This window comes from Ursus maritimus, unplaced genomic scaffold (assembly GCF_017311325.1).
Source record: "Ursus maritimus isolate PB19 unplaced genomic scaffold, ASM1731132v1 scaffold_7, whole genome shotgun sequence".
NCBI lineage: Eukaryota > Metazoa > Chordata > Mammalia > Carnivora > Ursidae > Ursus > Ursus maritimus.
The window spans coordinates 12,078,617-12,090,892 of NW_024426885.1; the positions used below are offsets into that span (position 1 = coordinate 12,078,617).

The window sequence follows — 12,276 nt, forward strand, 5'->3', positions numbered from 1 at the left end:
ATTCATAGCAAGTTATAAGGTTTTTCCATTTAAATTATTTAACATTTCTTTCACATAAATTCATTTACGTTTTTCAAAAGTGAGTCAACTTAAAGAAAATATTAAATAATATATACAGATTCAAGAAACTATGTTGGTAGCGGAATGACTGGTGTCTGGAAAATACCTACTTAGAGTCTGCATTTCCCGTAAGGCGACCGTGTGATTTTTATCTGTTTCATGAGCTTGCTTCAAAGTGTCATGCTCACCACGGAGCACTTGTCTTTACTAATCAACAGAAAACACAATGCAACTTGTCCCAATTCTCCCAACCTGGGGAAGAGAGGCCAAAATGGAAGTCCACACACCATCCCAAAGGTTTTCAGAACACCCAAAACTTGACGTGTCTGACCACTTGGACATTAAAATTATATTCCATCTCCTGGAGAATCTGGAAGGCTCTACCTGAGGCCTACACACAGGAAGAAACTTTTGCAGAATGGGTAGAATCAGTCACCCACACAGGTTAACCATAAAAATCATAAACTCCCCACCTGGATGAGTCCTTTTTAGGTTGGGGCGACAGTTAGAAATAAGGTGTTGTTTTCCTACTTAGAAGCCACGGCAGGAATTTTCTCCTCGGAATTAGGGCGACGCACCCAACACGTAAACCGACGCGAGGAAGGTCCCGCCAAAAGTTCGGGAAGAAGTCTTTCCCCACCCCCGCTCCCGCCCCCGCTCCCGCTCCACAGCCCAGGCCCCGCCCCGCCCCGCCCCGCCGCCGAGGCTCCGCCCCAGCCCCGCCCGCCGTAGATCCGCCTCGTCCTCCCCGCCAGTCCCGCGAATCCCGCGCGCACTGAAGATGGCGGCTGCGGTGGGGAGATTTCTCCGGGCTTCGGTGAGTGGCTGCCGGCAGGGGACAGGAGCGGAGACACAGTAGTGGCTCTGAAAACGTGCTTTCTAGACAGGATCCTGCTTCCTGTGGTGTAAGGGGCCTTTCGCCGTTCTTGGAGGGCACCAGCGGGTAACGGACCCAGAGGCCTCGCTTCCAGGGAATGCGCGTGCGCAGAACCGCCCCTTCCCATCTGTCCCCTCTTCTAATCCCTCCTCTCTCCGAGTTGGGGGTCCCCAGTCCTCTCTCCACCTGAGCACTTCGTCCTGGAGGCAGGCCCCCTGACCCCTGTTACCTGTTCTGTAGCTACTCTCTGACCTTGGACACGTGACTTCACCTTCCCGAGCCTCAGTTTACTGTCCTTGCCCTAATATAGAATGATGCCTACGGCAAGTGTTGCAGTAAGCATCCACTAATTGGTGGATGGAAACCAAAGTGGTAAAGTACAAAGTGCTAAAGTGCAAAAGGCACTGCCCTCCTCCCATTCCCCCAGGTCTGTCCCTGCGCTTTCCTCCCGGCAAAGCCGAACACCCTCTTGGTACCCTTTCTTCCCTATCTTCTGGCGGGGTTGAACACAAGGCTCTTTCTTCTTCCAGAGTCATGCTAGACACTATAATTGAGCAAACAGTTCCCTTGAGCCCTGTACAAATTTTCCCAGAGGGTGAACTTTGCTCTACTTTTTTGCTTGTCTGCGGGGCCTTGTCTTTTCTGGGAAAACCTTGATATGATAGAATATGCTTAGCAGATCATGCTGGTAAAGGCCATAAATACACAGGCCTGGCCAAGTCCCCTTGGTTTTTGAGCCCTCTGTGTTGTTCTTAAGAGCATGGAGTCTTTATGGTCTTGTAATTCCCCTCTGCCTTGCAGGGTTTTAACAAATTATATATTTTAAAATAAAAGTTACATATATTTAAGATGTACAACGTGATGATTCGATATACATAATGAAATGATTACTACAGTCAAACTAACATCTCTTCATATAATTACTTTTTTGTGTGTGATGAGTGCCTGAAACCTACTCTCTTGGCAAATTCCCAGTGTGAAATACAGTATTATTAAGTATAGTTATTGTACCCCTACAATAATATCTAGATTAGATATCTAGACATTCATCCTACATAACTGTAGCTTTGTATGCTTTGACGGACATCTCCCCATTCCCCTGTTGCAGTCTTGAAGAAGAAGGAAGCAGAAAGGAATGTTAAGAACATGGAGGTTCATTCTATACTCTTAGAGTTTGGGGGTTGGCATTTGGTTCACAGGAACAAGGAGAGCAGAGGCGACCAATGGCCTAATGCCCTTTCAGCAGGGCCAGCCTTCAGGCTACTTCCTAATATAAAGTGTTTCTCTTTCCAGATTGCCCGACATGTGAGTGCTATTCCTTGGGGCGTCTCTGCCTCTGCAGCCCTTAGACCTGCTGCTTCCCGAAGAACCTGCCTGACAAATGTATTGTGGTCTGGTTCTGGCCAAGCAAAATTGGCTTTTAGCACCAGTAAGTGTTATGCCTTGGTTTGACCCAGGTAATATGAATCATCATCTCAGAACATGGGCTCTGACCCCTGGCTATCCATTAGACTCACTTGGGAGCTTTTGAAAATACACCACTGCCCCACTCCCACCCCAGACAAATTAAGTCAATATTTGAGGTGAGACCGGGACAGCATTTTGTTTTGTTTTTTAATCTAAATGTAGTTAACAGGGGCACCTGGGTGGCTCAGTCGTTAAGCGTCTGCCTTCAGCTCGGGGCATGATCCCAGGGTCCTGGGATCGAGCCCTGCACCAGGCTCGCTGCTCTGCTGGGACCCTGCTTCTTCCTCTCCCACTCCCCCTGCTTGTGTTCCCTGTCTCATTGGCTGTCTGTCAATGAAATAAATAAAATCTTTGCAAAAAGAATGTAGTTAACATAACAGTAATTGTTAGTTTTAGATGCACAACATAGTGATTCAAGATTTATGTACATTAGGTGGTGACCACCATGATAAATCTAGGTACCATCTGTCGTCATACAAAGTTGTTACGGTATTATTAACTGTATTCACTATGCTGTACATTGCACTCCCCTGTCTGTCTGCAACTGGAAGTTCGCACCTTTTAATCCCCTTACCAGTGTATTTTAAAAGCTCACCAAATTGGGGTGCCTGGGTGGCTCAGTCATTAAGCATCTGCCTTCGGCTCAGGTCGTGATCCCAGCATTCTGGGATCGAGCCCCACATCGGGCTCCCTGCTCAGCGGGAAGCCTGCTTCTCCCTCTCCCACTCCCCCTGCTTGTGTTCCCTTTCTCGCTGCCTCTCTCTCTGTGAAATAAATAAATAAAATCTTAAAAAAAAAATAAGAGGTCACCAAATGATTCTAATGTCCAGTCAGGATTGAAAATTACTGAGGCAGACTGCTCTTGTGTGGCATTTCCATCATCAACACATCTTCCATCTCCTACCTGAAAATCTCCAGTGACTCCTCTATCCTTTTTTTTTAAGAACAAATTCTATGGGGCGCCTGGATCAGTCGGTTAATCAGTTAAGCGTCTGCCTTCCGCTCAGGTCATGATCCCAGAGTCTTGGGATCGAGCCCCACCTGTCTGGCTCCCTGCGCAGTGGGGCTTCTGCTTCTCCCTCTTCCTCTGCCCCTCCCCCTACTCATATTCTCTCTCTCAAATAAATAAAATATTAAAAAAAAAACCAAAAACCTCCAGCCTGATATTTAAGGGCCTGCAGAGCATGGCCTTCAGCTGTTCGTGCTTTGTCTCTTAGGCGTCCTTCCACACACACACCTGCTCTCTCTCTCCTGATCAAACTGCCACGGGCTATTCCCCGCACCCGCCCTATTCTCTCTTCCCTGTCCTGCCTGGACATGGCAAAATCCGAACCGTATTTAGAATCCATCCCTACGCTCCTTTCCTCCTTGATTCTATCTTAATTTCGTCCCTACCATCTTATGGCATCTTTTTAGTCTTTTCAGTCCCCATAGTACTTTGAATTGAATTTGTGTACCATCTAGAACTACAGAAGGGGGGATACTACCTAAGACGTAGAGTTGAACTGAACCTTTTAATTAATTTATACTAATTAATTACTACGAGAGAGTTGAATACAGTCAAGTAGGTGCGTGATTTAGCAGATGACGAACTACACGTGTGTGTGGCCTTCCTTCAGGTTCCTCATACCACGCTCCTGCCGTCACCCAGCACGCGCCCTATTTCAAGGGCACCGCCGTTGTCAACGGAGAGTTCAAAGACCTAAGCCTTGATGACTTTAAGGGGAAATATTTGGTGCTTTTCTTCTATCCTTTGGACTTGTAAGTGTAATTTCTGTGATGCTTTAATGTCATTTAAGGTCCCTGCTTCCACCTGGTATTTCCTATCTCTGGTTGCTCTTCTGGTCAAGGGAAGGGTTCTTTTTGGATTCTTTTATCACTGGTGGCCTTGCTGAGTACAGCTTGCATCTGCAGCTAATCTGATAAATTTAGAGAAGGGGGTGGCATTCTTTTTAGTGGGGTAGGTTTAACATGGCTCCGTTCTACGTGCTCAGAGTGGTGGTTTCCATAAGCCAGTCTGTCAGGAAGTTTTCACTGGCCTGGAGGAAAACGAGAAAAGTAAAGATGATAAAATGACTTTTCTCATAAAGCTACTTTATTTGTTTCTTTACTCTTAGGATATGCCTCTTTTCCCCCACCCACCCCCATTTTTTTATATGATTCTTAAATGGAGAGGTGAGTCCGGTGAGGGTGCTTATCCGTTTTTGCCTTTTTCACCTTTAAGCAAGTTGAACTAGTTTTCAGGCTACCTGTTTAAATTTTAAATCCTTGTTTTTAAATTCTCTGATGGGAATTTCTGCCCTTTTTTTTCCCTAGCACCTTTGTGTGTCCTACAGAAATTGTTGCTTTTAGCGACAAAGCCAACGAATTTCACGACGTGAACTGTGAAGTTGTTGCGGTTTCAGTGGATTCCCACTTCACGCATCTCGCCTGGATCAACACACCAAGGAAGGTATAAACCTCAGGGGTCCTGCCTTTGCGCTTAGGATCCTAAGAACTGAAAAGATCCCATGAAAGACTAACCTAGAAGTTGTTAAAGCATGACTGGTCTGATTTGGGCTATTTGTAGGTCCTAAAGCTCCTGGCAGATTCTGTTAAATTCTGTCCATATCTCCTCCCAACATTGCCTGGATTTACTGCCCGCTACACATTTGCTCTCCAAGGTACAAACAGTAATGGAGAACAGGCTCAGCAGGGCAAGGAGCGGGACAGTTGGGTGCTCTCTCGGGTACCTTGTCGATCCCACATATCCTGCCTGGCTTGGGAGACAGTGGTTAGGTTCTCTGATTTCACTCTTCTGCATGATCACTCTTCCTGCCGAAAAATGCTTGGGAGAATCAAAATTTCTACCCATGTTGCTGGATTATCCATACCAAATACTCAGTCTTTTTATTACTCTTCCATTTTTCTGCTAGAGAAATTAATCTGTAAGTAAAAGAATGCATCAAGAATCAGAAAGAGAAAGGTTTCCAGTATTAGCTTAAATCCTGCCTCTGTCCCTTTCCAGCTGTGGCCTGGAGCAGGTTACTTTACCTTTGTGTGCCTCAGTTCCCTCAGGTATAAAAAGGCGATGATAATAGTATCTGCTCCAGGATGGTTGGGAGGAGGAAGTGAGTTAACAGAGCTAAGAGCAGTGCTTGACCCACTGTCGGTTCTCAGTTGCTGCCACCTGTCGCCATTCTTGTTGGCCTCAGACATCAGTTTACGTGGCTGAGAATGGGGAGAGCACACGGTGTAACCGCCAGTCACGTTTGCATTTTTGTTAGAATGGCGGCTTGGGCCACATGAACATCGCACTCTTGTCAGATCTGACTAAGCAGATCTCCCGAGACTATGGCGTGCTGCTAGAAGGCCCCGGTGTTGCTCTCAGGTAAGATCTTGTTACTTACAAACTTAAGCTTGTTTTTCATGTTTAGCATCATCCCACTTCTTAGAGGATTTTATAGAGCCCTCGATAAAGCATTTTGAAAACCAAAAAGCTTTCATTCACTTTAGCCTTTCTTAAGCACCGATGAGTGCCTCCATCTCAGGATGGCCAGACGTGTCTGCGCCCTGCAGCACCTTGCGTCTCCTTCTGAGGGCTAGGCTCCTTCTGTGTCTCGATGGTCACACTGCTGCACTTGAGCTCACCACCTGGGAGCTGCCCTCATTGGGAGCACACTCCTGACATGTCCAGAGAAGGGGAGACTAGCAGACTGTAGGAGTCAGTGAGCTGGAATGGCTGAGATCTTGTCCAAGCCCTGGAATCAGACCAGAGTTTAATTTTTTTTAACTCACCCATTTATTTAACAGCTGCATGGCTTTGGGCAAGTTGTGGAACCTGTTTGAGTCCCAGTTTTCCCATAACTAAAATGAGAATGGACCTCCCAGGCTCCCAGGTTGGTTGGGGTCTAAATAAGGTGAGGCAGCTGGAGTTTTAGCACAGGTTCTGGTAGCCGTTACGACCCCTGTCCCAGAATATCATTTCTGTCCTCATTCATTCAGTGGCGAGATCTTTACTCCTTTGAGTGTGAAAACGTTCTGTCTTTAATGGTCCCATATTCAAACACAACCTTCCCGGGTCGGGTGTGACCTTAAGCCTTACAAGTGGCATCTTGATGGCCACTGAGTGAAGCAAGGGTTGGTCAGAACTTGACCCCCAGGGAGCAGGCAAGGACCCCATTCTGATGTGCCTCACAGTTTTGCCGGGGGCTGGCTTGAACCTGCTCACCTGCTCTGTCTTGTCGCCTCACTCCGCTCTGGCCTCACCTGCTCTGTCCTGTCGCCTCACTCTGCTCTGGCCTCACCTGCTCTGTCCTGTCGCCTCACTCCGCTCTGGCCTCACCTGCTCTGTCCTGTCACCTCACTCCGCTCTGGCCTCACCTGCTCCGTCTTGTCGCCTCACTCTGCTCTGGTCTCACCTGCTCTGTCCTGTCGCCTCACTCCGCTCTGGCCTCACCTGCTCTGTCCTGTCGCCTCACTCCGCTCTGGCCTCACCTGCTCTGTCCTGTCGCCTCACTCCGCTCTGGCCTCACCTGCTCTGTCCTGTCGCCTCACTCCGCTCTGGCCTCACCTGCTCTGTCCTGTCGCCTCACTCCGCTCTGGCCTCACCTGCTCTGTCCTGTCGCCTCACTCCGCTCTGGCCTCACCTGCTCTGTCCTGTCGCCTCACTCCGCTCTGGCCTCACCTGCTCTGTCCTGTCGCCTCACTCCGCTCTGGCCTCACCTGCTCTGTCCTGTCGCCTCACTCCGCTCTGGCCTCACCTGCTCTGTCCTGTCGCCTCACTCCGCTCTGGCCTCACCTGCTCTGTCCTGTCGCCTCACTCCGCTCTGGCCTCACCTGCTCCGTCCTGTCGCCTCACTCCGCTCTGGCCTCACCTGCTCCGTCTTGTCGCCTCACTCCGCTCTGGCCTCACCTGCTCTGTCCTGTCGCCTCACTCCGCTCTGGTCTCACCTGCTCTGTCTTGTCGCCTCACTCTGCTCTGGTCTGCTTTCCTCTTGGGTGATACCTGGAACTGTAGTTCTGGAGCCACCTTGGAGCTTCAGCCTCTGTTACTCCGGGAGATTCTGTCCTCCTTTAATGCATGCAAGCCCGGCTTTGACAAAGTGGGCAAGGGAAGGAGAAAAAGAGTGCGGGCTTTGTCCTCCCAGGACCCCCTTCCCTGTAGGGTCTTGCTCATTTTGCCATTACTTCCCTGCTGGTTTCACTGTTAGGATTGTCAAGGGAGGGTAGCCAAGTCTGGTCTGTAAGATAAGGCTTGCTTCGCGGAGTCTGGGGGCCTTGCGTCTGCACCGTGGACTCCAGCTTGGCTCCGCTCTCGGTCGAGGAGCTTGTGGTGATCCAAGCAGCACCCCTTGCTCCTCGAAGCCTAGACCCCCAAGAGCCAGGCCCAGGGAGGAAGAAGCGCCTGTTCACTTTGCCTTTTTCTTTTACTTGCTTTTTCCCTGCGTGATTGATGCGTGGAATGCCACACCCTTTAAGACGGGCTGTTAAAACCTGTGGTTGAAATGTGTCTGCATATGTCGTGGTAACCCCAGCACTTGTACAGAGGATGAACACGGACCACAGGGCAGGTCATCTCATCACGCTGCTGCCAAGTGATGAAGAGTAACAGTCTTGGTTGTTCCTTTAGATCGCTGTTCTGCTCAGACTTAAGACCAGTAAATTCTTTCTGCAAAGATTTCCCCAGGGGATTTTCCCCCATTTACCCAAGAATTCACTCATTTCATCAGTATTTACTGAATAGAGATAAAATACATCTCTGTCTCTTCCCATCTGCCTCTGGTTCCTAGCCAAGATTTGATACAGCAGCCCAGAGAACACCTACAGCACTAATAAGTTAAAGAAGTCTTTGCTCTGTGGCTTTTAGATAGACTCTGTGTAGCTCTTCTATGTGGAAAATACCTGTTTTCCACGTGGCCGGTCCAGTCACACCTGTGTGTGGCACGTCATCAGTAAGAAGTCATAAGCTTTTTGTGTAACAGTGAAAGCCCCACGTTTAAGCATATGATCGAGTTTCATGCTTTACTGAGGAGACTTAAAGACAGAAGCTGGTAGAAGTTAGACTTTGTCATTGTGGTGCCTCTGAGGTACTAATGGGGATAAATCCTGATGCAGAGGTCTCTTCATCATTGACCCCAATGGAGTCATCAAGCATTTGAGTGTCAACGATCTCCCCGTGGGCCGAAGTGTGGAAGAGACCCTCCGCTTGGTGAAGGCGTTCCAGTTTGTGGAAACCCATGGAGAAGTCTGCCCAGCAAACTGGACCCCGGATTCTCCTACAGTAGGTTTCTTTTCCAAAAGCGGTGAGACCCCAGCATAGGGTCCCAGCCCCTCACTGCCTCCAGGGCTGCTGGCCTCGAGCACCTATACAAGGAGCCCACCCTTGGAGCAAGGGTGCAGGTGGTGTACAAACAGGTGAAGCTGCTGAGGGGCGGGGGTTGGGCTGGGACCAGGGATCAGGCAGGCTGTTGATGTAACCGCCATCCGTGTATTTTAAAGGAAAGAGACCACGCTTTAAGAAGTTAAGAACTTTGGGTTAAACACTTAGAGCTTTCAACTCTCTTTCAAGACTGTTATCTTAAAGTCAGCTCCCTAAATAAATGTTTCTGTATTTTCAGATCAAGCCACATCCAGCTGCTTCCAAAGAATACTTTGAGAAGGTAAATCAGTAGATCATCCCATGTGCACCCACCTCTTCTCACATCAGGAAAGAGCCACGGGTGGAACTCACTTCGAGCATTTCAAAGATGATTATTTATAGAAGACAAAATAATTATGCTTGTATTCATACATAATACTCTAAATGTTTTGTTTTTGTAACATTGGCTGAGGCTTTTAAATGTCCTCACACACAAAAAGCGTCCTTTATTGGTAACCTCTTGATGGCTGGCTAGTTTATAGAATGCTAGTTCGCCTGTTCCTTGGATTCTGTCTTCAGTGGAAAGAGGAAACCTTCTTCGTTGGCCTTACTTGAACCTTTACGTACACCAGAATAGTACAAGGTGTGCCGAAGTTTCTGACCAAGGGTCCTGAAAGTTTCTTCTTGGATTTCTTTGTACTAAACTGAATTTTCTTTTAAGGTAACAAAGATCATACATAGTTTTAAGGTGTTAACATCAGCGGTCTAATTTAACTCTTGGCAATGGGTGTATATGTACTTGAAACAAATGTGAATCATGTTTTTAAAAAAACACGGTGACAGAGTGACTTAAGTGATCGTGCATGTTTCTCGTCCCTGAGGTTGATATAGTTATTTTGCTTATTTGTTAGCTGATGTAGGGTCTACATACAATTCTAGATATTGATTGGGTATAATTATAAAGGATATTTATCAAATCCAGGAGTTGCATTTTGAAATCATTGTAATTATTTTCTTTTCTGAAATGCTCAAAGTACATAATAAACACATTTAAAAATATTTCATGTTTAATACCATTAATTGTTGGTTCAGCTTATATTATGGGGCTCTAGTTTTCCTTCCGATTATATCAACCAACGCTTGTGGAGCATTTAACTCAGGGCCCACAGAAATGAGTAAGATGCTGGCTCTACACCCAAAAAACTCAAGAGAGATATGGAAGCATTTATTTGTTATTGCAGTAAATCCCAAGTGCCTACCGTATGCTGGGTGCTGTTTTGGAGGCACAAGGGTGAACAGGAAAAGACAACCCCCTTGCTTTGTGCAGTTACATTCTAGAGGGGAAACCCAATAAATACAATAAAAATACATAGAATGTTTGGAATAGAAATAAACTGGAGTGAGAGAGCGGGGAATTGAGATGTTCTAGGTAGAGTTGTCAGGCCTTAAAGGAGAGTCAGCCTCCAGGTCTGTTTCCTCAATTCGTAAAATGAGGGCAATAATTGTCCTAACTCAGAGTTTTGATGAGGACCAAGTGAGAGAAAAGATGTAGAAAGTAAGGGAGTTAGGGGTTTAGAAGGTGCTAGGCAGGGGCGCCTGGGTGGCACAGCGGTTAAGCGTCTGCCTTCGGCTCAGGGCGTGATCCCGGCGTTGTGGGATCGGGCCCCACATCAGGCTCCTATAAATAAAATCTTTAAAAAAAAAAAAAAAAAAAAAGAAGGTGCTAGGCATAGGGTTTGGCAAGTGCAAAGGCCCCGAGGCAAGAGCCGGCATAGAGTGGTGCAGAGGTGAAGGAGGAGAATGGTAATGGGGAGCCCAGAGTACCTTTTGAACAAGCTAAGGACTTGGGATTGTCTTCTAAGATGGGAAATGTAAGGAAGGTTTTGATAAGAGTCACATCAACTTGTTCTAGGAGGATCACTGTGGCTCCTTTGTTCAGACTAGACCGTGAGGGTCCTGAGGAGAGAAGCTGAGCTGGATTTGTGACATACTTGAGGGTAGAGCCAACAGAATAACACAGGTGTGCTAAATACTATGGCACATGGATGCACTCCTGGGGGATAAGGGGAACACTGAGGACGGGTGTGGGGGAGAACTTCATCCTAGAAAAGGAGTTGAACTCTTGAGGCTATGGAAAGGTGAACCAGGTGAACTGAGCAAAAGAAGCTGCTAAGTCACATTGGCCTGAAGAAAACCATGAGCTAGTTTCATGTCCCTGGAGGGGAAGGCAAGGCAAGGGACGGAATAGGCCAGCTGGGTGTTAGAGGCCCAAACAGCATTTCCAAGGGACCCAGTGTCATATTAGGGCTTTCACATGTTTTATCTCATTTTATCCACAACAAAACCTTAAAATAGGTACAGTTAACTGTCTTCATTTTACAAATGAGGAAGTAGACCCATTTATATTGGCTGGACCAGGACCATCCAACTAAGTAATTGGTGGTGCTGGGTCCTCAGCCCAAGACTCATGAGGACCCCTGAACTCCTTAAAGATCCAGGAACATACATTCAACAAACACAACCCCCACCCACTCTAGTGCAGGGCCAGTGGTCTAGGGAAGGCAGCAGGAGGAGGAAGGCAGGTGCATTTTTTCTCTACAACCAGCCCCTACTTGATCTGGGATTCAGAGGAAGGAACTGGATCTGTCCCAGTGCAGTTTGCACTGAGTGCGGTGCCTGCATCACAGGCTGGGGCAGGGCCTCACACTTCGAAGGGACCTGGGCCTGGTTTAATGCTTTGATATTGACTTTCTAAAATTCTCAATCTTTTTTTTTTTTTTGTAAGATTTATTCATTTATTTTAGAGAGAGCAAGCGTACAAGCAGGAGGGGCAGAGGAAGAGGGAGAGAGAATGCTAAGCAGACTCCACACTGAGTGTGGGAGCCAGCCGCAGGGCTCGGGTCACCGGACTCTGAGATCATGACCTGAGCAAAAGAGTTGGAGGCTTAACCCACTGAGCAACCCAGGTGCCCCTAAATTCTCAATCTTTTTTAAGTAAGGGGCACCATATTTTCAAATTTCACCTTGAAAATTAAGTAGCCAGCCCTCACTATGCCCAGTGCCTTGTACATTGGATTTTAAGGGCAATTGAAGATTTTGCATCGTAAGGTCCAAAAGGTTGCCGCACCTGTCACCTGGGTAAGATGCAGGTTCTTCTCAGTAGGTACCGTGAGGTGGGGGTTCCCATAGGACACACACACACCCACCCCCACCCTGGCTGGAAGCGGCCCGGCTTCCCTAACGATTAAATAAGGTTGGGAAGACTTGGTCTGTGGGAGGGTGGGCAGGCTCACTGGGACGGGGGGCGCATGGGGACCGGAGCGGAGGTGGAGGCGTGGGATCTGGGGCTCTGGCGCGTGGTGACAGCGAGCAGCGGGAGTTCGGAGACCGGGATAGCGGGAACACCGGGCGGCCGGGGCCAAGGCGCTGACACACTGCGACACCGAGCGGCGGGCGCGCCGGGAAGCCGGCAGCGGGCACAAGGGACGCGCGCGCGCCCGGGGCGGGGCACGCTGCCCGGCTCCTCCTCCGC

General features: G+C 48.2%; 1 protein-coding gene across 1 annotated transcript; it reads left to right on the forward strand.

The window, feature by feature from the left end:
• Positions 1-762: 762 nt before the first annotated feature.
• On the forward strand, positions 763-9,803 carry PRDX3 (peroxiredoxin 3). The gene is made up of 7 exons (XM_040624537.1): positions 763-877; positions 2,231-2,366; positions 4,024-4,165; positions 4,721-4,856; positions 5,671-5,774; positions 8,501-8,666; positions 9,004-9,803. Exons 1-7 carry the CDS (start codon positions 842-844, stop codon positions 9,055-9,057), a joined length of 774 nt encoding a protein of 257 aa, XP_040480471.1. The 5' UTR covers positions 763-841; the 3' UTR covers positions 9,058-9,803.
• Positions 9,804-12,276: the final 2,473 nt, after the last annotated feature.